Raw genomic sequence first — 24,312 nt, 5'->3', positions numbered from 1 at the left:
GGAAACATGAAAATGAAAGCATCACTTTGAAAGATCAAGTAAATGATTAGAAAAATATTCTTGAGAAGTTTACAAATGGACAAGAACATTTGAATATTCTTTTGGCTAATCAAAGATGCATGTTTGAAAAGAGTGATTTTGGTTTTAAACCAACTGTAATTTTTGAAAGAAGTACAAGAATTTCTTTACAAAACCTCCTTAATATACATCACTTTCACAATAGCAAGAAGGATCCTTTAGAAAGAAATTGTTTAGCAAAACAAAAATTGAATAGTTTTCTAAAGAAAATGTGAAACAAGTATGGATTCCTAATTATATATTGCATATTCATACTAACCCACATGGACCTAATCAAGCATGGGTACCAAGAGAAAAATATTATTGCAAGCAAAACCAAACAAAAGGTAATTTGAAGTGCATGTTAGAAGCATACTTCAATCTACTTAAAGGGTATGATTATGGCAATGGGTACAGTGTAATTGGTAGGACACCCAACACCATGACTGAGGATGAAATTTAAACTTCCACCTTAATGAACCAAGCCACATAATCATCTTGTTTGAGGTATTCTTGTTGAGAAAGACATTGGTGTTTCATAAGAAAATTTGCATGGTTCATTTAAAAAAAAAAAAATGGATTCCATTTTTAAAATGTGCTTTAAAATCAGAAAAAAAGTGTGCATCTTTGAAAATATGTTTTTACACAATTTTAAAGGGGGAGCTTACTTTTCAAATTGTCACTAAAGGAAGAAATGTAATTTCTTAACAAATTTGAAATTCCTTGTGTGTAATAAGTTACCTCGGTAAATTTTAGCCTATTTGATCTTATGCAATATACTACTTCTTCTAACTCCTTCCCTTAACTTTTTTAATGTTAATAAAAAAGGGGGAGAGATATTTGATACTAGAGATGGTATGTCCATGATGTGCTACCACTACTATTCATGTTTTATTGCTAAAACTTAAATTTTCACATCTATCTAATGTCAATCTGATGGTTATTGCTGAATCTGTTAAGACCTAAGTCTATGCTGAATCCATTTCTGAATCTATTGCTCATTATGTTTTTTTTATAACAAAAGAAGAGATATTTCATTAATAAGAGAAGAATTTACAAAGAGGAGATAGTCATCTCCCGTCAAATGGAATAAACCAGAAAAAATAAACTAAGAAACAAATAAAAACGTTGAATCAGAGCAAAGAATTCCTCCATTCTAGCGGAATTCCGAAAAGCCAATCCTCTTAAAGCATCCAAAGCCAACACACCATAAAGAGGCCAAGTATATCTTCTCCCAAACCAACTGCCAATTCAATTTTCTCGTTGAAAAAATCCATGCATTACGCTCCAACCATAATCTCCACAACACCACGAAAATCCCGCATCTCCAAAGTGCAGCCCTATCCTTCCTTCTCCCAAAACCCTCAAAACAGATAGGCAACATTCCCTCCACTGATGTCGGGCAAACCCAAGTTTCTCCCATCACACCAAATAATTCATCCCAGATTTGCCAAGCATAATCACATTGTAAAAACAGATGAGATACCGTTTCAGAATTCAAACAACAGAGCACACGAACATCTAGAGATAAGGCCTTCAAAGGTCTCCTGATCTACAACAGATTATTAGGATTGATTTTATTAAGCACAATTGGCCAAATTGAATCCTTAATTTTTGGGGGAGCTTTGGCCTTCCAACATAGAGGAAAACAAGAGTTGGAATGGGTCAAAAACTCAAAAAAAAAGATTTACAAGAATACACCTACAAATGATCCAAAGCCAAAGACGAGTATCCCTAGCTGAATATGTTCTAAATCTGTTTTGAATTTAAATATATTCTGAATCTATTTCTGAATATATTGCTAAATCTGTTCTGAATACGTAACCTGGTTCTTAATCTATAAATGAATCTTTTGGATGATCTGCTGATCGTCTATTGATCATACATATATATTTTTCTTGCTTTTTGATGGCACAAATTCAGGGGCACCTTTCTAAATAGTTTTCCTTCCTTTACTCTTTTTGATGATAACAAAAAGGGGGAGAATTCACTGATGGCATAGATTTAAGGGGCCACACTTGAATTTTTCATTGAAATCTCGAAATTTTAGCAAAATTTGTCAAAATTTTAACTATACAATGAAATTTCGTCGAATTCAAATGAGAGAATATGGAGTGAAGTGAAATTTCTCTCTTAATTTATTTTATTTATTTTATTTATTTTATTTATCTATATCAAAACAAAAGATTATTACAAATGCTTTTGAAATTGTATGAAAAAATAAACTTACAGCAACATTTTATTTAACCATTCATGTCTAAATTATCATTATTTGTATAATAAATAATATTTAAATGATTTATGAATTTCATTTGTATTAACTGAATATGTTTAATGTACATTATCTTACAAATATGTTTGATACACATACTATTTTACAACTTTTCCACCTCATACAAAACATATATGTATTCAATTTGTAATATATTAGTCCTAAAACTTATATTATTATGTTTTGCAACCATTTCTAAAGTTTCATAAAGAATTCCATGTTTTACTACTAATTTCCATTATTTTTTCAAATCGAAATTGACATTGAAATCAAATTTCCCGTCGAAATTTCCGTACTTTTGGAGCTTCAAAATTTGAGTCGAAATCGAATTTTAAGACCTTGCATGATAATAACAAAATTGATAGGTTGAAGAAAGAAGTAAGTTTGTTTTTTTTCCATGATGGACTTGGGTTGAATCCTTGGTGCAAGAATTACTTGTGAGAAGACAAGTGGCAACCTTTGGTTATCTCAGGAGAAATTTGTTGAACAGGTGTCAAAAAGACTCAAAAACATAAGGAAAAACTAACACATTCTCCTTTGCAGACCACTTCAAGCTTAGTACTAACTACTAAGCAGTGTCCTACTAGTGAGAAAGAAAAAGAAGTAAAGGTTAGGTTGCCTTATGCATCTACAATTGGCAATTTCATGGGTGCTATGGTTCACACCAGGCCAAATATTGCTCATGCAATCACTATTGTTAGTTGCTTTCTTTCTAAGCTAGGTAAATAGCATTGGGCTGTAATAAAATAGATTCTTAGGTATCTCAAAGGCAACTTCAAGTTGTTTATGCTTTGGTGATGAGAAACTTGTGTGGGATGATTTTACAACAGCGGCATTGACACTAAGAAGTCTACTTCAAGATACTTGATGACATTCTCAAGAATGAAATGATGCCCCAACTCAACTAAATATCAAAACTCCTTACAAATTGCACCAACACTATGCAAAAGGAAAAAAGATCTCTGAGATCTGTTTCTTGGATCCAAAAGAGAGTACTCTATTGCTTTCTCTACAACCAAAGCTAAGACATTGCCACAAAAGCTAGCGAGGAACTTCTATGGTTGACATGAATTAAGCTTAAAGCAAAAAAAAAAAAAGGTGCTTCATTGTTACATTCAAAGTGCCATCCATCTCAACAAGAACTCGACATCTCATCCGAGATCAAAGCATATTGATGTAAGGCGTCATTTCTTTGGATATGAAGGTTTTCGAGCTTTACAAAATTCATATGGATGAAAGCAACTCTGATATGATCCCTAAATCCATGTTTGTATGAAAATTTGTTATTCGCATGAAGGTAGCAGACCTTGAGGAATCCTTAGAGGGGGAAATTTATTGGGTGGTGTCCCACCCATGTGGAGGTGCCTACCTCCTCTTGTCATATAAAAATGGGGGAAAAAAAAAAAGAAAAAAAAAAGAAAGAAAGAAAGAAGAAACAAAGAGTCAACATAGTTAATAGGATTGTATGGGGGCTTGCCATGCAATTATTGTAGTTGGCTAGCTGCATTTTATTTTGGGTAATAGAATTGAAAAGGCACAATTCTTGCAATTGCTTGAGAGGGTATGGTTGGGAGCAAGGAGAGAAGAAAAACTTGAGTTTTTTCTTCACCATTTCCACACCTTTGAAGTAAAGATCGAATGATCGTTTGAAGCTTGATTCTGATGAAATTTTAGTACATTCCATCGTCTTTCATTGTTCCATCATCTTCAAACATAGAAACATCCTCTAAACTATCGAGTAAAGATGGAGGCACACTGAGTTGGATAACCACAACCCCATCTTATCCACCAATTATTGAGCCTCTATATCTTCCCCATTATATTCACCCCTCAAATCCAAGGATGAGCAAGATACCAGCCTTAGTCTGCTCAACCTTCTCTCTTTCAGTGTTCCATCATCTTAAACATAGAAACATCCACTAAATCATCGAGTAAAGATGGAGGCACATAATAAATATCATCCAAAAAAAATCAAAAGCCTCTAATACGATAGGCAAAGACCCATAACACGGCATTTCATCCGCAGAAAGCATCAAATTAATGCAATTTTGTTCATGCCAACAACAAAAAAGGATGATTTGTACCTTGGAAAAATAAAGTGAAATGCGATAAATGATAAATTAAAGTAGTACCATAAGTAGAATGCAATATAGTGCAAACACGCAAGCAACTGCATATTGTTCTTAATAAACATAGAATAAAACAAAAACACATAACGTTTTCTGTTATTATTGAGGTACTTCCAACAAGCTAAAACCCGAAAAGACCAGGAAGGTGATAGAGTATCATTGTCGAATAGCTCTAGAAGAAGAAGAAACACACAATAAAAAACCCAAAAGATTTTCTTGTTTTAGTCATACATTTTAGTCCAGTAATACGATAAAACCAGAAGGAACCAGAAAGAAGCAGAAATAACATCAGCAGCAACGCTGCCAATAGCAAAACAAGATGAAGTCATTGAGCATACCTCGGCCATTTCCGAAGAGAAAATGGAATTTTAGACGCAGAATTTGAGAGAGAGAGAGAGAGAGAGAGAGAGAGAGAGAGAGGGAGGGAGACGCGACGGAGCGATTGATTGACCCGGTCCAGACGGCATCCACAAGAGTCGAGAAATTATTAGGTAGACGGTATACATCCTTCATAAACTAATTAATAAAATAATGACATTATATGCAATAGACCATATAATTAAAACATAATTAACTTTTCTTTCAAAATTAATAAAAAAATCATATTTAATTTTTCTTCAAATAAAAATAAATACAAAGAAAATTCACAATTAATTTTCTTTCCAAAACGAATTACAATAGGATTTATAGTTAATTCATGATTAAAAATTGAAAAAAAAAACTCATGTTTAATATAATTATTTAACAAAAGGAATTGAAATTTTAAGTATTAATTTAATCAATAGTTTTAGCAAATTCGTTGATTGTTTATCAAAACTTTTATATTTTATTTAATAAAAAATATTATAAAGTTACTATGCTAATTTTTTTATGGACAAATTAATGGTTTATTTAATTTTTTGATATCTATAAAATTATTTAATCATATGATTATTTTAATTATTTTTTAAAATTTTCTTTGGACTAACCATAAAATTTTGTAAAATATAAGAAAATACTAGTGTTGTACTTTTCATACAAAAAGAAATATAGTTCATTCTAAATAATAATAATAATAATAATATGTTTAATTAAATAATAACACATTTTATTTTTTAAATATGGAATTGCATGGACAAAAATGAATAATAGAAAAAGTATTGATTTACAAAAGAAAATTAACTATGTTTTTTATTTTTTAGATTTTGACCATAAATTAACTTGGATATCTTTGTAATTTGTTTTGGGAAGAAATTTTAAATATGGGTTTGTTTTTTTATTTTTATGGGAAGGAAAATTAATTATAGATTTTTTTATTTTTTTGGTAAGAAAATTATTTATGTTTTACTTACACGGTTTAGTAAATAAGTTACACTAGTTTATGAATGACGTGGTAGATTTAGTATGAAAACTTCAATATTATTTGCATGTGAAAATAGTAAAAAGTTTTTGTTTATGAATGATGTGATCAATTTGCTTGCTAATTTTTCATTTTTATTATATATGCATGAAATAAATGAACAATAGGAAAAAGTTTTTGCACTATTGTTGTGAAAATAATTTTATTTTTCATTTCTAATTTCTCAAATATTTACAAAAATTTCACATTATTTTATAATTTCTAAATATATATAATTTTAAATATATATTTTTTAATTATATTTTTTTTAGATTTCTAACTCATACTTTTTTGTTCAAGCTTGACTCATTTAGCATATATATAACTCGAGCTCAACTCGAGCTTGACTCGACTAAAAAGCTCATTTCACATATAAATCAGTCGAGCTCGAGTTCAAGTTCGAGTTCAAAATTGAGCTCAAACTTGGCTCGACTAAAACTCATTTCGAATTAATAAACGAACCAAACCACTAAATAATTAAATAATTAATAATTAATAAATATATTTTTAGAAAATATATTTTAAAGTAAAAAATTTAAGATCAAATATTTAATGTGATTTATATTGAGTTTGTTCACGAGTCTAATATCGAGATAGTTCATGAGCTCAATATCAAGTTAGTTCACGAGTTACTGAACGAGCTAATAAACGAGTTAGCTCACAAGCTATTAAGTGAGTCAACTCGCAAGCTATTAATTGAGTTAGCTCACGAACCTAACACATTAAGTATGAACCAAATCAAACTTGACTCATTTAGTTGACACACTCAATATTTGAGCTCAAGCTCGACTCGTTTAACGTAATAAATGAGTTTGAGCGAACTATAATTGAGTCAAGTACCAAGTAGCTTATGAGCGTCTCAACTCATTTGCAGCCTTTGAATTATTTATAGATTTTTCTTTTAATTCACACAAATCTCAATTCAAACCCCTAAATGCAACTTATCCTATATAAATTTTGAAAATTTAGAAAACAAATTGTCCTTTTTTTGTTATCATTTGGAAATCTATAAATAAAAAAATAAAAATTTTGTTTTACACATTTAAATAACTCTTTATTTTCTGTATTTTAAAAAACAAATCTTGAAAATTTTAAAAAATAAGCTATAATTTTTTGAAAAAACTGAAAATGGAAAATGGTTTTCACAACTAAACGTGGCCTAAATAAATCCATAGTTATATTTAATTACTGTTAATTATTTTACAAAAAGAAAGTTATAAATTTAAAGTCTATTTTTTATCAAACTTAAATTAAATCATTTTGTTTCAAAGTATGCTTTTCATATTATGTGATGAGTTTAATTATATAAATAAATATTAATTATTAAGAAATGGTATTCTACATTATATAATAAGATTAGTTCAAAATGTATTTATTTATGTATTGGTATAGGTAAGGATTCCAAGAATTTATGCATGCATAATCTTATTATATGAGTTATTTTTCTTGACATATTATGTTTGTAAATAAAAACAAAATTTATCTTTCTGTAAATGAAATTTATATAAATTTAAGTAGACAAAGTTATATTAAAGTTTGTTGTCTTTTTCAAATGCTTTTTGTAGGGATAAAATTAAAACATAAATTTAATAAATTCTATTTAGCTTCTTAATTATCATTAAAAAAAAGTTTGGAATGAATACTTTGTACATAATTTAAATAAAAACTATTGAAATATTCATTTCAATATATTAACAATATCAACTAAGATTTATTCTTGACTAAGAACAGGATCGTTTATCTTATAAGATTGTAAAGTTGTTCCAGGTGAAAATTTGGCTACTCAACATAAAGTCTTAGTATTAGATATACATATTAAAAATTGGAAGAGAAGAAGTAGTATAAATCAACACAAGAGAACTAAATGGTGGAACTTGAAGGGAGATAATATAGTAAAATTTAAAAATAAAATGAACAAATAGTATGATTGGACAATAGGGAATAAGATTTATGCAAGTGTTGTTTTGAATAAAATGACAAATTTTATCATAAGGATAGCGAAAGAGGTTTTAAATAAGTTCAAAGGAAGATACTCAGATAGTAAAGAAAATTTGTGATTGGATCAAGAAGTCCTAAAAACCATTAAGACAAAAGAAATTGGTATAAAATATGACAAATTTGTAGAATTATATAAAATCTTGAAAAATATAAAGAAGTAAGATAATTATTAAAAAAAATTATTCGTGAAGCTAAACATAGAGTTTATAATACTTTATATACTAAACTAGATACAAAAGGAGGAGAAAAATACATTTACAAACTTGTTAAAGCTAGATAAAGAAAATGTAAAGATTTAGGTTATGTAAAATGTATAAAGGACGAGAATAATAATGTCTTAATTAGAGAAGAAGACATAAAATATAAGTGGCAGAGATACTTTAATAAGTTGTTTAATGAAAATAAAAAAAAAATATTGAACTTGGAAGTGACAGATGAGGAGAAGACTAAAAATAAGAGATTTATTATTAAAATTAGAGTCCTTGAAGGTAAAATGATAATAAAAAAGATGAAAAGTGAGAAATTTATAGGATTAGATAAAATACCAATTGAAGTTTGGAAATGTTTATGGGGTAAAATAATTATTTGATTAGCTAATCTATTCAACACTATTATAAAAACCAAGAAAATGTCAAAAGAATGGAGGAAAAGTCTGTTAGTACCTTTATACAAAAACAAAGGTGATATTTAAAACTATAATAACAATCATGGAATAAAGATTATGAATCATATGATGAAATTATAGGAAAAGGTAATTGAGCATAGAATAAGATTAGAAATGAAGATTTTGAAAAATCAATTTGGTTTTATGCTTGAAAGATCAACAATAGAAGTTATTTATCTTTTAAGAAGTTTAATGGAAAAGTGTAGGGAAAAGAATAGTGACTTACATATGGTTTTTATTGACTTAGAGAAAGCTTATGATAGAGTACTTAGGAAAGTTCTTTTATGGATCTTAGAAAAGAAGGGAGTTTATAGTAGATTTATGGATGTCGTTTAGGATATATATGATAGAGTAGTGGTGAGCATTAGGACTGTAGGAGGAGAATTTAAAATTTTTCCAATCACAATAGGTATACATCAAAGTTCTACTTTGAGTCCTCATCTTTTTACTTTAGTAATTGATGAACTAAAAGAGAATAACCAAAATAAGATCCCTTGGTGTATGTTGGTTATAGATGATGTTGTGTTAATTGATGATAGTAAGAGCTCAGTGCAATCTAAGCTAGAACTTTAAAGAGTCACATTAGAATCTAAAAGGTTTAGGATAAGTAGGAATAAGACAAGATATATAAAATGTAATTTTAGTAATGTAAAAAGTAGCAATAGAGAGAACGTAAAACTTGATAATCAAGAGATTAATAGCACTAATAGATTTAGATATCTTAGATCTATTATGTAAGTTGAAGGGGAAATTGAAGAAAAGGTAGTACATAGAATTAAAACAGGTTGGGTAAAATGAAGGAGTGAATCAAGTGTGTTGTATGATCATAGAATACCCTTAAAATTAAAGAAAAGTTTTATAAGACAATCGTAAGGCAACTATATTTTATGGTTCATAAAGTTGGGCAACCAAGAAATAACATATACAAAAAATAAAAGTTGCTAAGATGTGAATGTTACGGTGGATGAGTGGTTTAACATTAAAAGATAAAGTAAGAAATGAGCATATACGTAATAATTTAGGCATAACTCTGGTTGAAAACAAGATAAGGGAGAGACAACTTAGATGGTTTGAGCATTTGAAATGCAAACCTAGTAGAACACTTGTAAGGAGAAGTGAGTTAGTTATTGTTTCTAACATGAAAAGGAAGAGGGGTAGGCCTAAAATAGCTTGAAATGAGTTAGTAAGGAAGGATTTAACCATCCTTAATCTAATAAGGAAAAATGCTCTTGATCAAGTAAATTGGCTGAAAAGGATTTATGTATCTGACCTTATCTAGTGGGACTTAAGGCTTGTTGTTGTTGTTGAAAATATATTACAAAAGGAAAGTAAAAAAATTATTAATTTTTAAATTTAAGTTTTCAAAAAGTGAAAATATGTTTTAAAATGTATTTGACAATAGCTCCACACATTTTTAAATTTAAAAATAATTTTCTTATTAAATTACATATAGATATATATACACACATAACCTTTACCAACCACAATACGTTGCATCTAATCTACTTCAGTTCTTAGCATTTATTCGATATATTTCCTATAGAAAATATTTGATGAGATAATAATCCACATCGATACCAAAAAGTAGTACTAATTTAAACACATCACCTGGTAATGAGGATCACGAAAATGTCGACACACCAACTCCTAATCTTCATAGGAGTTCTTATCGAATGGGTGTCGTTCAGCTTCATCTTCCATCTTCTTAAAATGTTTGTGTAGGTTTGTTGGTAACTCTTAAATCGAGCACATAAGTTCCTGTTCACGGCTTTTTTGACATGAGGGTCGATGAAAATGTCAATATCAAACGACACATGCATATGATATATATATATATATATATATATATATAGAATGTTAGAGAGCAAAAAAATAAAGTATATTAACATTAATAGAATTTGTTGGAAAGCATATCAATATGCGCTCGTACAGAACCAAACACTGCTTTTCAGTCACCTATGGCCAACTGTGGCACATGACTAGAGCAAATTGTTGACATATAATGTTGACCTCGCGTACTTAGGACTGGCACCAGTCATCCATTGGTGTCATGTAGCTGATGGGAATCTCTATCCTAATACGCTCTCTCGTCAGCTGCTAATGCCTCCGGAGCTTGGTTTTTTTTGCTACACCACGCCCTAACCTCGTTTATGATGAGGTCGATGCTGAAAATAGATTTTGAGGATTCATAATATATATAGACACACACACGTATCTAAGACAATCAATTTATTAAAAAAAATTAAAGAATCATAATCTTACTAACGTTGCTCATGTGATTGCGCAAATCGTCCTGGGTCTCCCCAATTGATAGATGCACATCGGCATGGGTTGCCTTCGGCTTTGTAGGTGACGCATCAGCATATACATGCTCCCACTGTATCGGCGCCGCAGCATGGTCCTAACTGGTCGTGCTGGTCGGCCTACGCCTTAACTCTCTAAGATCTCCTAGTGCCATGTCTGCATCATAGACAACATTGAATAAGATAGTTGCATATCAGATATATGGAATTTAATATAACAATATAACATGCTTACCCTTATGAAGTGCAGTATGATTACAAATCCTCATATCAGTGTCATCATCACTTTCTAGTATCTTTTCCTTCTTAGTATAGTAATTCATCATTGTTTCATTTTTTATATCAGTTTCATCATTGTTGATGAAATCAACATGTACATCATCAATTTCAATGTCATTAGTCCCTATGTGTTATACTGTGGCACCAATCATATTCAATGGTATAGGATTAGCTCCTTCCTCATCAACATAATTGTCACCAAACGAGGCCACATTCGAATTAGATTGAGTTGTTGCACTGACAGATGGCACAACTTATTGGAAAGCATCCTCAATTACGTTCTTCTCCCCATCTACGACTTCCATTATATTATACAAACTTCTATGCTGAATTTTTTGTGCCATATGCCAATCACCCTTCAATTTTGTGTCTTTTTATGGTTGAACACTTATTCATTCTGCGTTGTTATGACAAAGTAGTCATATTCATACCATGTCCTACTAAAATTGACACTAGTAAAGTAGGTATATGTGTTTATCTCACTCTTTTTATTGCTAGTATCCCACCACTCACATTTGAACAAGTAGATGAGTCTATGGGTTCCATAGTTTAGCTCAATAATGTCATTTAAGATACCAAAATGGTCAATATTCTCATCTCTTCTGTGCCTAATACGGCAACGCCACTATTTTGGGTTCTTCTATGCAGTTGAAGAGACTTCATATGAAACCTTAAGCCATTAACAATGCAACCATTGTAGTGGTTAACTCGTTGATCGGAGTCACATGCCAATGCGTACAAATCTTTACTTGTCATTAGTTCTTTATTAATAATACATGACTTTCATTTAGTAAAAGGAAGTTTAGATGAGTTAACCGTCATTGAAACTTTACGTTGCTTTAAACTCATGGAAAATTTGTTACTTACAACCACTTGACAAATTCTTTCTTATGTCTTTCTTGAACATTCCTTTCATTTTCCTTCATAAGTTCAACTTTATGTTCACTATGTGCAGTAATAGTACATGTTAATATCAACTAAGTATATATATATATATATATATATATATATATATATATATGCATATACACAACGCAAAGTATGGAATAAGAAACCACATACTCGATATATGGAACAAATTCATCACAATTATTGAGGACAGGATTGGGATGTGTGGGATTTTGTGCGAGGGAAAGCTGAAAGGGTGTTTGGGTAAACTTTTTAGTGACGGTTCCAAAAACCATCACTAAAATGCAACTATTAGTGACGGTCAACAACCATCATTAATAATAGAGTATTAGTGATGAAAACTTTCTTCACTAATATCTGATAAATCGTTACTAATATTTTCGCGCGATAGTTTGAAAAGGAAAACTGTTGACTTTTTGAGTTCGATCCCTATTTTGATGCTGACAAAACATTTGTATCTAATGTATATATTTAGTGCATGAGCAGGTATATAATTAGCACACACATAAATGAAAGGTACAATGGAAGCCATGAGGATCCAAAAGCTTATATACACTTGGTGTATTCCATGGAAATGAGAAGAGCAAAAGGAAAAGAAGACACATGATTTGACTTGTAATGCATTTAGTTTAGATTTTAATTTGTAATAATGCATATCATGCATGATGGGATGACAGCTCAACAAAGGTCATAGACTGACCTTAGGTCCCAAAACCTTCATCAAAAATCCCTTAACTAAAAAGTCATACTCGTACATATAGGGGTGAAATCTTTAAAGTGAAAATTAGGGCGAAATTTTGGTTTTTCACTGACCTCGGTCGACCGAACCTTTTAAGTTCAAAATAGCTTAGTTGACCAACCATGCCTTAAAGGCAAAATGGTAATTTTGTTCAAGGTCAACCGATCGGCCCAAAAATGAACATAAATGGACAATCAACCAACCATAAAAGTTATCGACAAAACTAATGCTCAGTCGACTAGGCTAAATGAACTAAATTTAGCCTCAACCGAACAACCTTCATGCCCAACCGACTATTCATAAGACTCAATTGACCGAAGTATTGTAACTTTGGAAATTGCCTGTGGTCAGCCGACTGGCCTCTTTCTCAGTCAACCGACATTTTGCACAGCCGACCGATAGTGACTCGAAAATTTGCACAACGAAAGATCTCAAATATATTTATTTACCAGACTACTAAAAACCTTTATTACATAATATCTCCAATATCAAAATTAACAACCCTAAAATTTCAAAGCATTAAAAACATAACTAATTAAATATTTCTCCTAACTAATTCTTCTATCCCACCCATGCTTCCGCTAGGCTACTCTAATTTCGGTTAGGCTCCTTAGGGTATCTAAAATGCATGAAAATAATTGGGTGAGACACCTCTTAGTAAGAAGGAATACATCCATTAATTTAACTTTAAATAAAAATGATATTTGTAAAATGTAACTCACACCTATATAGTAAAAAAAATACTTATTTTCCTTCAGATAATAACTTCGGCTCAATAATAGCCCCATTTACATAAATTTACAAATATGTATAAAAGAACCTCTCATTTTGGACTAACAACATGTTTAACCCCCATGACAAGTTGTGCGGTCCGAAGACTTGACTTAGCCTTGGTTAGCCAACCAAAGCTAAGTCAAAAGTTTATGTTTGTAAGATCAATTTGCCTACCAGGTCCAGGTCCGAAAATAGGTGGGTACAACCCTTCTGAGGCCAAACTGACTATCCACTGCCAACACTTTCACAACAGTGTGGCTGCGTTGATTCTCATCTATAACTATGGTACCAAGCATCCATTGGTCCATCAAGGTTCTTAGAACATATAATGAAATTCACATAATATAACAGATATCATAATCTCAATTCTCAACATATAATTCGCAGTAATCTCTCCCCATCATTCTCAACAATCAATTTCTCAACACACAATTCACAATAGTTTTTCCAGAATTTTCCAACCATCCACGTAATCGGTATTAAACCATCAAAATCACAATATCCGCATTATTCCCAAAAATTTTAGAAATCAGTATAATACCACAACTTTTGCCATATAATATCATAAAAATTCCAACAGGTTTAAATATTGTTAGCTTTGGTGTATTCCCAAGAGGGGGGTGAATTGGAATTTTAAAATTTATTTCCTAGGTTAAACGAGATACCCGTATAACACAACATAGGGTCTTTCTAATCATACACCAATTGCGCAGATAATGATATACGAAAATTAAATCATGCACAACATTCACAATATAACATACATGTGCGGTAAATATAAAGTGCGGAAATATAAATAGACACACGATATGTTATCGGGGTTCGGCCAATACTGCCTACGTCCCTGCCTCTAGCTCGCAAGCCCAAAAATTTCACTAATGCTCACTTAACGGGTGGAGCGGCACAGGTTACAACTAGGTCAATTCAAGTGGCTGACCTCAACCAACAAACCTTACCAGGATGGCGCACCCAACTTTCCTAACCAGGTTTAAACCAGTCCAGGACTATTCAACAGAGTTAGTCTCCTTCTTCAAGCCCGTGCCTGGAATACAACAAATATGTATAAAATTTTTGCATACACGGAGATATGCTTTTTACACTAAACAGATTATGTACCACTAAGCACAATATAATCAATCAATTAATGCACATAAAAAATATAGGAACTATAAGCTCAGTGATGTGAATGTGTGCAATCTACACTCACTATAATGTGTGTTCTCAAATAAGCACAAGAGTGTATACTATAACTATTTTTGAAACTTTATATCAATATATCTCAATTATAAGTTTAGGGTTTCAAAGATTTCTACCAAGAGTATTCTAAATATCTCAAAACAATATTTTCTCAATATTCAAGCACAAGGAGATATTCAAAAATAAGTTTGTAAAATATTTTTACACACAAAAATATAAGCCCAAATGAGTCTTGCAATAACAATGCAAAGACCACTTAGCTATAGGATTTTTCCCACACAAGATTTATCAAATTAAATCGTTGGAAAAATCCTTATTTAACCTTCAATATGAAAATCAAATATCTCAAACAAGATTTTCAAAAGCTTAAGTACAAGAGATATTTTTGAAAAACAAGCTTTGTCAAAAATATTTTTCTTCACAACACAAGACTAGCTTTTAAGTCTTGCAATAAGAATGCAAAGACTCACTAACTTAAGAAGGTTTCCCACAAATGAATTTATGAATTAAATCACTGGGAACACCTCTAGGCTTACTCTCACTAAAATCAAAATCAATGCACTTATGTGAGAGTATAAGCACATACGATTTATATGGAACAACTCAAAATACTCTTTCTTAAAAGGGTTTTGCAATAGAATGATCAATGGAATAGTATATGGCTTTGAGTATGAAGAATATGGAAGTAGGAAAGATTTTGGGCAATAAAATTTTCAGAGAATTTTTTGCTAATCTAAAGCCCTAATCACGCCTTAATTTTGCAAATCAAAGGCTATATATAGAAATGGAAAGAATTATAGCCGTTGGGGACATATAGGGTATTATTAGGATTGTTTTAAAACATTTTAACCCAATTAACCCTGTTTTATTATTTTAACTGCGATAAAAATATTGGGGCAACTCGAGAGCACTGGTCGACCGAAGTAAGGTTCGGTTGACTGAGTTGTGCACGTTCGGTCGATCGGGCATTAATTGAACTAGAAGTTTGGTCGACGAGATACCAAGGTTCTAAGGCGATTTTTCTTTACTATGCGGTTCGGTCGACCGGGAGGTTTTGAACTAAGTAGTTCGATCGATTGTAGCATTGGATTCTCCCACGTGTGGGTACGATTGACCAGGTAGTTGGCTTAAGAATTCGGCTCGGTCGACCGTATGGTCAAATGTTGACTTTAGTGGGAGTTCATTCGACCGGGAGGGAATGAATTGACATGGCTCGATCGACTGGGCAGTGGTCAAACTATTGACCCGGGCACCGATTCGATCGACAGAGAGATATTGTACTTGTGCAGTACGGTCGACCGAACATGCAACTTAAGTGCATTTCGGTTCTATTTAATTATGTAATCACTCTTTCCATATGACCATATATATATGTGTATGTGCGAGTGTCCTAGGGTCATTTTAGGCCTTTTTTTCATTTTGAGGACACTAAAAAAATCCAGCATTGGTCGACCTCCCTAAGATCTTACTAAGGTCATGATTTTGTATAGGGACTTAGAATCTTTCTAAGGTCTTTGAGCTTGTAGTTCCTACATGCATGATATGCATTAAATATTACAGACCTTTGTCTCCTAATTATTATTACAGACCCGAATTGAATGATAATATAAATTACAACATCAACGAATCTTCAGGGTCTAAAGGCTTCAAGCTTTCATGTGCCATCAAATATAAACTTGCTAATAAGAACTTGCACACAAACTTGAAAGCCATCAAATACTTGAGTATTTGTCATTATCAAAACCGGGATATGACCCATAGGGTCAACAATCTCCCCATTTTTTATGATTACAAATACTTGCCTACTTCTCCCCCTTTTGGCAACAGCAAAAAAGACCTAAATAAACATTTAAGTATATAGACAAATAATCATCTGAATACAAGATATGTTTGGGAAAAGGTTTTTAGAAAATTAGGTAGCATGCCATTTGAAAACAAAACATTTTTCCCAAAAATACCTGTATACAAGTGACCTAATTGAGTAATATATTGTCATTATATCCACGACTACTTACTCAAACATTCCAGTATTCTCAACACATAAAATAGAGGTATAATTTTCAATCATTCAAGAAATATAATAGCTGTACGATGCAAAAAAAATGACAAAGATAACCTTAGCAATTAAGCACACAAATAATATAACTGGTTATTTAAATGGTTTAAATGTCATGAAAATAAGGTTAGACCATAAGCATACACAAACCATTTGCAATTGAAACATATCATAAGACCCGTGAAAGATTTGAGTTAAAGACACATGACATATGATACCAAAAACGAGGTTTGAGCATAAAAATAGTCTAGTAAGTTCGCATGCATTTTCATATAAAATTACCGAACTAGTTATGCAATTTTTTAAAAATAAATATGTATGTAATAAATATATATCCCCCTTTGATATTTGCAAAAAAAATATTGGGGGTGCTTGCTGAAAAATGAAACTTTAATTTAATGCAAGCAAACTACATTTTCTAGTTTGTTAATTAAGCACACAAACTGAAATATAATCAGAAAACCACAACCATAATGATCATAAAAATTTAACAATCGCACGCAAGATCTTATGGCAAATCAAGTAATTGTGGCAACAACAACATATTTCAAGTTTTTAATTTTTAATAAAATATTTCATTTAAACACATGTCACACTTGATTCAACAATAGATCTAAGTTAAACATATTTGTGAGCAAAACAAAATAGGAACTTATGTTTAGATGCTCCCCCTATCAATTTGAGTACGTGCTTAGATTCTTTAACTACTTATGCTAACCAAAGATTAATTTCATTATATTTAGTAGTATAAGCCATCAATCCAAATCTTAAAAATCAACTATACTGAGTATTTTGTCGATTGCATTTGTCACTTGATTAGTATAGTTGTCCCTATAGAACATAGATGCATCAGAGAGTATATATTGAGGCGTGCAATAATGTTCATAACCCAAGAACATTCTATATCATATCATAAGCCTTTAAGCACTGGATATAATGTTTAGGGTATTCTCAAGAACCTCGATATTTAGTAAACGAAAGTGTTGTATATGGATCATTTATGCACTTCCTATAGGGATGGATCTGAGCCTTTCTAAATGGTTGATGATTATGTTAGGATGAAGTTTAATTATCTATTTGGTTTCATTTATCCTTTCAAAAATGTTTTAATATTAATTTTATCATAATCATCTTTAGCATAAGGTTTTATTTTGGGAAAATTCCTGTCAAAATTTTAGCAGCATACCTTCTGTAAATCAGACATTTTCACATAAAACCTGTACCTGATAGGTTCAATTAAGCAATTTATAATTAAGTTCAAGGCACACGAGAACCTATATCCACTACCAGCATGCAATTATACATCAACTGCATCTGCTATGCAGGAGGCTTTCAAAACAAGCATGCAATCCAGTAGTAATCAACAATTCATAAAATATAATCTATCCATTAAAGAATATAAAGAGCAGAGGATAGATTTGAGTTCAGTACAGTGCGGTTATTCATTAAGGCATAAAGACATAAATGTTATAAGAATATGAGAGCATTTTCATATATAGATATGCAGGTAAAAGCTCCCACTGAGTTATGCACTTAACTCATTTAATGCCTTTTTCAATTTCTAATTTCTTTAGCCAAGAGTTAAAAGATTTTCAATGGTTTAATCTTGGTGTGAATGCCTTAGGCTTATTTGACCAAAAAGTCACAATGTACATTCGTTTAAGTGTGATAAGCCTATGTCTGCCTCTTTTCTTATAATATTTCAATACGTGAGAGAGGCTCGAGCTAGAATGACTTTTGATTTAAAATTGCACTTGCATAGGTCTACTTGAATTTTATACATTCATCTAGATTGAGACCTGTGTGATCATATTAGCCATTCAACTCATCTCTAAGTACATAAAGCTCTAAAGGATATGACTTAATGATTTGAGAGCTTGTGAAGGGAAGATAAATAAATACTCTTTGAAAATTTAAATCACTAATGGGTACAGAAGAGTATTTAGGATAGATAGGACATTTTTCAAAAATGTTTTTGTGATGGTAATCATGTCCATGCTTGGGCAAAGAGCATATAGGATATGTGAATGTTGTGAACAATGCTCTTTGGTGATTGGAAATACCCTTTAGATATTATCACAATTTGGAACAGGGATACAAACCAAGGAAAGGATGAATCTATACCTAATATGATTGTGGTTGGGTAAAGATTTCCCGTGGAGGGATTAATTCAAAATTAAAGGATTTACAATTTAAATTCAAAGGGACCAATCCCCAACTGGATGCCTCTAATTTGGTTATAACTATGAGAAACACTCAATATATATTAGTCATTTATGATCAATAGTGCTTTAAGCCTAGAGTGATGACTTGATTTTGATTTAGGCTTTTCATATTTAAAAGTGAGTTTAGGGCATAGTGATATATGATATAAGATAGAACCCTAACACTCAATTTTGTACAGTGGACAACAGTTGCTTAACTTTGTGATTTTCATGTTAGCATGGGTTAAGCATTTAGAAATAAGTATTAGACATAGATGTCATGTCCATTTGGAAGTGGATGAAGGTTCTTAGTATAACAAGATAGTGTTTAGTGAGTGCGTATATTAAGATTTTCATTTTAAGCAACAGGCACTTCCCAAACCTACAGTCATCACATCCCCCTAAACCTAGGAACTAAGGAAGAATTAAATAATTATGCAATTTCTATTAAAACCATCCTTCCTCAACTCCTACTGAGTTTGCTATCATGACAACCCATATCATCTCTTTACTCAAGCCTTTAACACTTCTAAGTAGACAGTTAAACCACACGTGCCCTTTTCTTTTATGAAATAAGCATATTTTGTATATATGTGAAAAATTATGTTTTTTTAAATTCTTTTTGCTTGATGAGGCAAGACTATGGGAAATATGAATTAAGCTTGAACCCTTTTTGAATAGAATTATCCTTTTAATTCCTAAAGGTTTATTATGATTATTCTTTTCATTTTCTTCCAAGCAGTTAATATTCAATATCTTCTCAATCTTTTTTTTCCTTAGAATAGCATGATAATCTTTTAATTCATCTAATTGATTTGCTTTCCATTTATTCTCATTTTTCAAGATTGTTTTCTACTTAGACATCCTAACTAGAAGTTTATGCATTTTAAATAAAGTACATTTTAGCTCTTTATTTAAGGGCATGCTTTCATCATAAACATCAACATATGATTCATCACAAAATTTTCCACAATAAACATCGCATGCATCATTAATAGTATTATCAACAGATGATTCAGTACATGACACAACACAACATTCATCACAAGAATCATCAAACGAACTAGAGTGAATATCATATACCTCCTTATTGATTTCAAGCTCATGATTTACCTCCTCCTGATCATTTGAGCTTGGAGCATTCAGAGGAGTTACGATCTCCTTCTCCTAAGCCATATTTCTTTTCTAGTTCATCCCAGATTTCTTGTGCACTATGAGATGCCACAAACTCAAGTAGAATATTAGAATCTAAAGCACAGTATAATAAGTCCATGGCATATGAATTCGTATGCATTAACTTAATATCATTTTCACTTAAGGTCATACGAATCCCATTAACAATCACCCACCAGGCCATCCAATCCATTGATTTTATAAATATGCTCATCCTAATTTTTCAGGTGGTGTAATCGACACCACAAAACAATGGAGGACTGGAAGGTGATTGTTCCTCACCGAATGGGGATACACCAAATTGAGTCATTGCAACCTTTTTGCAAAAACGTTTAAGTCTAGTGCAACGAGGCTCTGATACCAATTGTTAGCTTTGGTGTATTCCCAAGAGGGGGGTGAATTGGAATTTTAAAATTTATCACCTAGGTTAAACGAGATATCCATATAACACAACCTTGGGTCTTTCTAATCATACACCAATTGCACAGATAATGATATACGAAAATTAAATAATGCACAACATTCACAATATAACATACATGTGCGGTAAATAAAAAGTGCGAAAATATAAATAGACACACAATATGTTATCGGGGTTCGGCCAATACTGCCTACATTCCCGCCTCTAGCTCGCAAGCCTGAGGATTCCACTAATGCTCACTTAACGGGAGGAGTGGCACCGACAATTAGGTCAATTCAAAGGGCTGACCTCAACCAACACGCCTTACCAGGATGACACACCTAGCTTTCCTAACCGGGTCTAAGCCAGTTCGGGACTATTTAACAGGGCTAGTCTCCTTCTTCAAGCCCGTGCCTGGAATACAACAAATGTGTATAAAATTTTTGTGTACATGAAAATATGCTTCTTACACTAAGTAGATTATGTACCACTAAGCATGATATAATCAATCAATCAATGCACATAAAAAATATAGGAAGTATAAACTTAGTGATGTGAATGTGTGCAATCTATGACACGCCCTGAACCCGCAGATAGGTCCCAGGTGTGAAAAATAGTAACCTAACTTGTCTCTATATCAATTAAACATATATGATACAATATTGGAAGAGGGTCCGACCCCGTGGGGTATATGGTAGCCCTACAAAACATACACATACACATCCATACTCATCAAATACACAGCGAAAACTGTTCAATCTATCTATATAACATACCATACTTGAGTTTATACAGCACTAGGGTAAACGTTCTCGTAATTAAAAAACATACTCTAAGTGTCTACAAAAACCATCACGACAACCCGGTTACAAAACTCATACCTATCCAGGCAATAATTGTAGCTAAACGACACCCTCGCTTCCGGATGCTATGATGTTAGTTTCGGGGTGAGATACCTCACAGTAAGGAAGAAAGCAGGTTATATCAGTGTGTGGCATACTAGTGTTATTTTATGTAAAACATAACATCATATAATATGATACAGTTTTGAAACATTTCCATATAGTTTCATACAGTTCTATACAGTTCCAGTATTTTCACAAATCCATTCCAATACATACGATACCCAAACATATGGTTAGTGTTGTCACACTCAAGCAATTGAAACCCTGTGATAACCGAAGCCTCACAGTGGTACGTTACCAATACGGTGTAGCTCACACCCATCGGTGACCAGCCGGAACACACTGGTGATATTTCACTCCCTCGGATATAGAGCCATCGAACACTCTCCCCCATGGTAATGAACCAGTACATGGCGCAACGTACGGTAATTAGCCGCCACATAGCTATTTCAGCGTACGGTAATTAGCCGCCACTAGCTGATTTCACAAAATCTGGAATCATTTTTGAACTCATGTTCCTATACTCATCAACATACGGTAATTAGTCGCCACTAGCTGTTTTACAAAATACCTGGAACAATTACATACAACCATACATTCCACACTTATTTGATATACCATAAATCATATCGTTTTCCAACTCAAGCATATAATTTCATACAAATAGGGATTCGGTCACCTCAATAATATAGTTTAAATACCACATACAGTTTTCCAAACAAAGTAGAGATGATACCCAAAAATCCTGATTTCTCGGAAAACTGTAACCCAAAAATCTCACATTTTACCTAATAGATTGACCCAAATAAGTAGTCAAGACATACATACGATGGTAACCTACAGGTTTACCGATCTTGATTTGAAAAATAAACTGATATAAATAGAATCCCCTTACCTTAACCCGAAATCGAACCACAAACTCTACGGCTCTCAAAACTGTTGACTTTTTGAGTCTGATCCCTATTTTAATAATGACAAACCACAGTATCTCACTTGTGTAACTGAGTGTGAACAGGTTTATATTTCTGTAAGCACAAGTGATGAATGCAAAATGGAAGTCGTAAAGAGCACTAAGAAGAACATCAATCGTCATATTCCAAGGAGCATTGAGGAGCAGAAGACACGAAGACCTTATTTATTTTCTCGGTTGTAATAGTAATTAGGGTTGAATGTGGATGCATCTTACATGATTTAAAATTGAAGCTCTACCTGACCTTAGATTGACCATAGGACCTCCAAATAACATGAAAAACTCTTTTCATAAAATGCCTAACTTATACAAAGGTTTTTAAATGGTTTAAAAGTTAAAAGAAGGCAAAAACTAAATTTTTCAAAGGGGTCGGTCAACCGGCCAGTCGACCGAATGTTAGAAATGAGCAATTTTATCACTCAATTCGATCTCATATCAAACCATGTTCAACATGAAAATTTTGGAATTTTCCCATATCTTGCGTTTGACACCAAGAACGTCTAAATTGGAGTTACACATAAAAAGTTATGGCCAAAACACTGAAACGTGTCTGTAAGAGAAAAACTCCCTATATGTTTTTTCCGTCTCATTGATGGGTATTTTATCAAACCAAAACTCGTTTTAATAAAATGTGTTCAACATTAAAGTTGTGAAATTTTCTCTTACCTTTCTATTGATATCAAGAACATCCAATTTGGAATTGTACAAAAAAATTTATGGCTAAAACACTAAATAGTGTCTGTGCAGAAAAGTCGAGGCCGGTCGACCAAACCTTCACTACAGTCGACCGAAACTCGTGGATTTCAAGCCTCGGTCGACCATACTTTGAGCCTGGTCGACCGACCTTCTCGGGAAAGTGCCCCAACAGTAGAAAAATGGCTAGTTTTCAAAATAAAAATATATTTTAAGGTCCCAACAGCTGTATAACGGTCACAAGGGGTTTTTGCCTATAAATACAACCCCAAAACACTTGAAAATTGTTGGAGAATCCCTTTGTTAATTTAGTTTATCATTCTTTGATTCTCCCACACTTCTATACCCCATTTGTTCTTTAAATTCTCTTTTTTCTCTTACTCTTCTTTTATTTGAAAATCATTTTGGGAGAAAATATTCTTGGGTGTTTTATGTGAAGAGGCTTGAACATATATCATATACATATATATATTGCTTGATGGCTTTCTTCTTTCATTTGTGATATATTTTCAAAGATTAAATTTCTCTCATATTCTTTTATTTGGAAAAATATTTTTTGGAGAAATTTATTGTGAATAATGTCTTGAAGGCTTGGGTTAATATTCTTGCTCATATATTTTGCTTGAATGCCTTCTTGGGATTAATTTTACTAAGGTCAATCATTTTGAAGAAAACCCTAATATTCTCCTACTCTTATCTTGAAATACATTTGTTGGAGAATTTCTTTGGGTTATATAAGAGGGAGCCTTGAGCATATATCAATTTAATATATACTTGCTTGAAAGGCTTCTCCTTTTATTTTATAAAGGTCAATCATTTTAGAAGAGAAAACATTTTCCAAACTCTCAAGTTTTACTTGAAAAATATTTTGAGAGAAAACCCATACTCTACATAAGCTTCATTTCAAAATCATATGAGAATGCATATTAGATTTTAATGTTGTACATCCCTACTTAGTTTAGAAGCATATTTTATGTACAAAATGATTTTCATGTAATGGTTCGGTTCAGCCCGTTAATTGAATTGGGGAGTCTCAGCCCCACAAGTGAGACCGGTTCGGTTCAGCCCGGAATTGAACTGAGGAGTCTCAGCCCCGTAAGTGAGACTAGTTTGGCTCAGCCTAGCAATTGAGCTGGGGTTTTCCTTGTCCCGTAAGGAGAGGAGGTAAAAGGCTTTTGCTCCGCCTGGTTAAGTGAGCAGGTATAGTGGAAT

At 32.2% G+C, this 24,312-nt stretch overlaps 1 protein-coding gene across 2 annotated transcripts in view; it reads right to left on the bottom strand.

The window, feature by feature from the left end:
* LOC131153173 (protein S-acyltransferase 11) overlaps positions 1–4,980 on the bottom strand; it is a 61,133-nt gene extending 56,153 nt beyond the window's left edge. The window contains exon 1 of one of the 2 annotated variants that reach the window (XM_058105299.1): positions 4,797–4,980. In XM_058105299.1, the coding sequence (XP_057961282.1) occupies positions 4,797–4,805 (9 nt within the window). In that variant the 5' untranslated portion in view covers positions 4,806–4,980. The remainder of the gene's footprint in view (positions 1–4,796) is intronic. The other variant, XM_058105300.1, reaches the window with a different exon arrangement.
* Positions 4,981–24,312: the final 19,332 nt, after the last annotated feature.

This window comes from Malania oleifera, chromosome 4, assembly GCF_029873635.1.
Source record: "Malania oleifera isolate guangnan ecotype guangnan chromosome 4, ASM2987363v1, whole genome shotgun sequence".
In the NCBI taxonomy this organism is placed as follows: domain Eukaryota; kingdom Viridiplantae; phylum Streptophyta; class Magnoliopsida; order Santalales; family Ximeniaceae; genus Malania; species Malania oleifera.
Note: the sequence above shows the minus strand (reverse complement) of the source record. Positions and strands in the feature narration are given on the sequence as shown.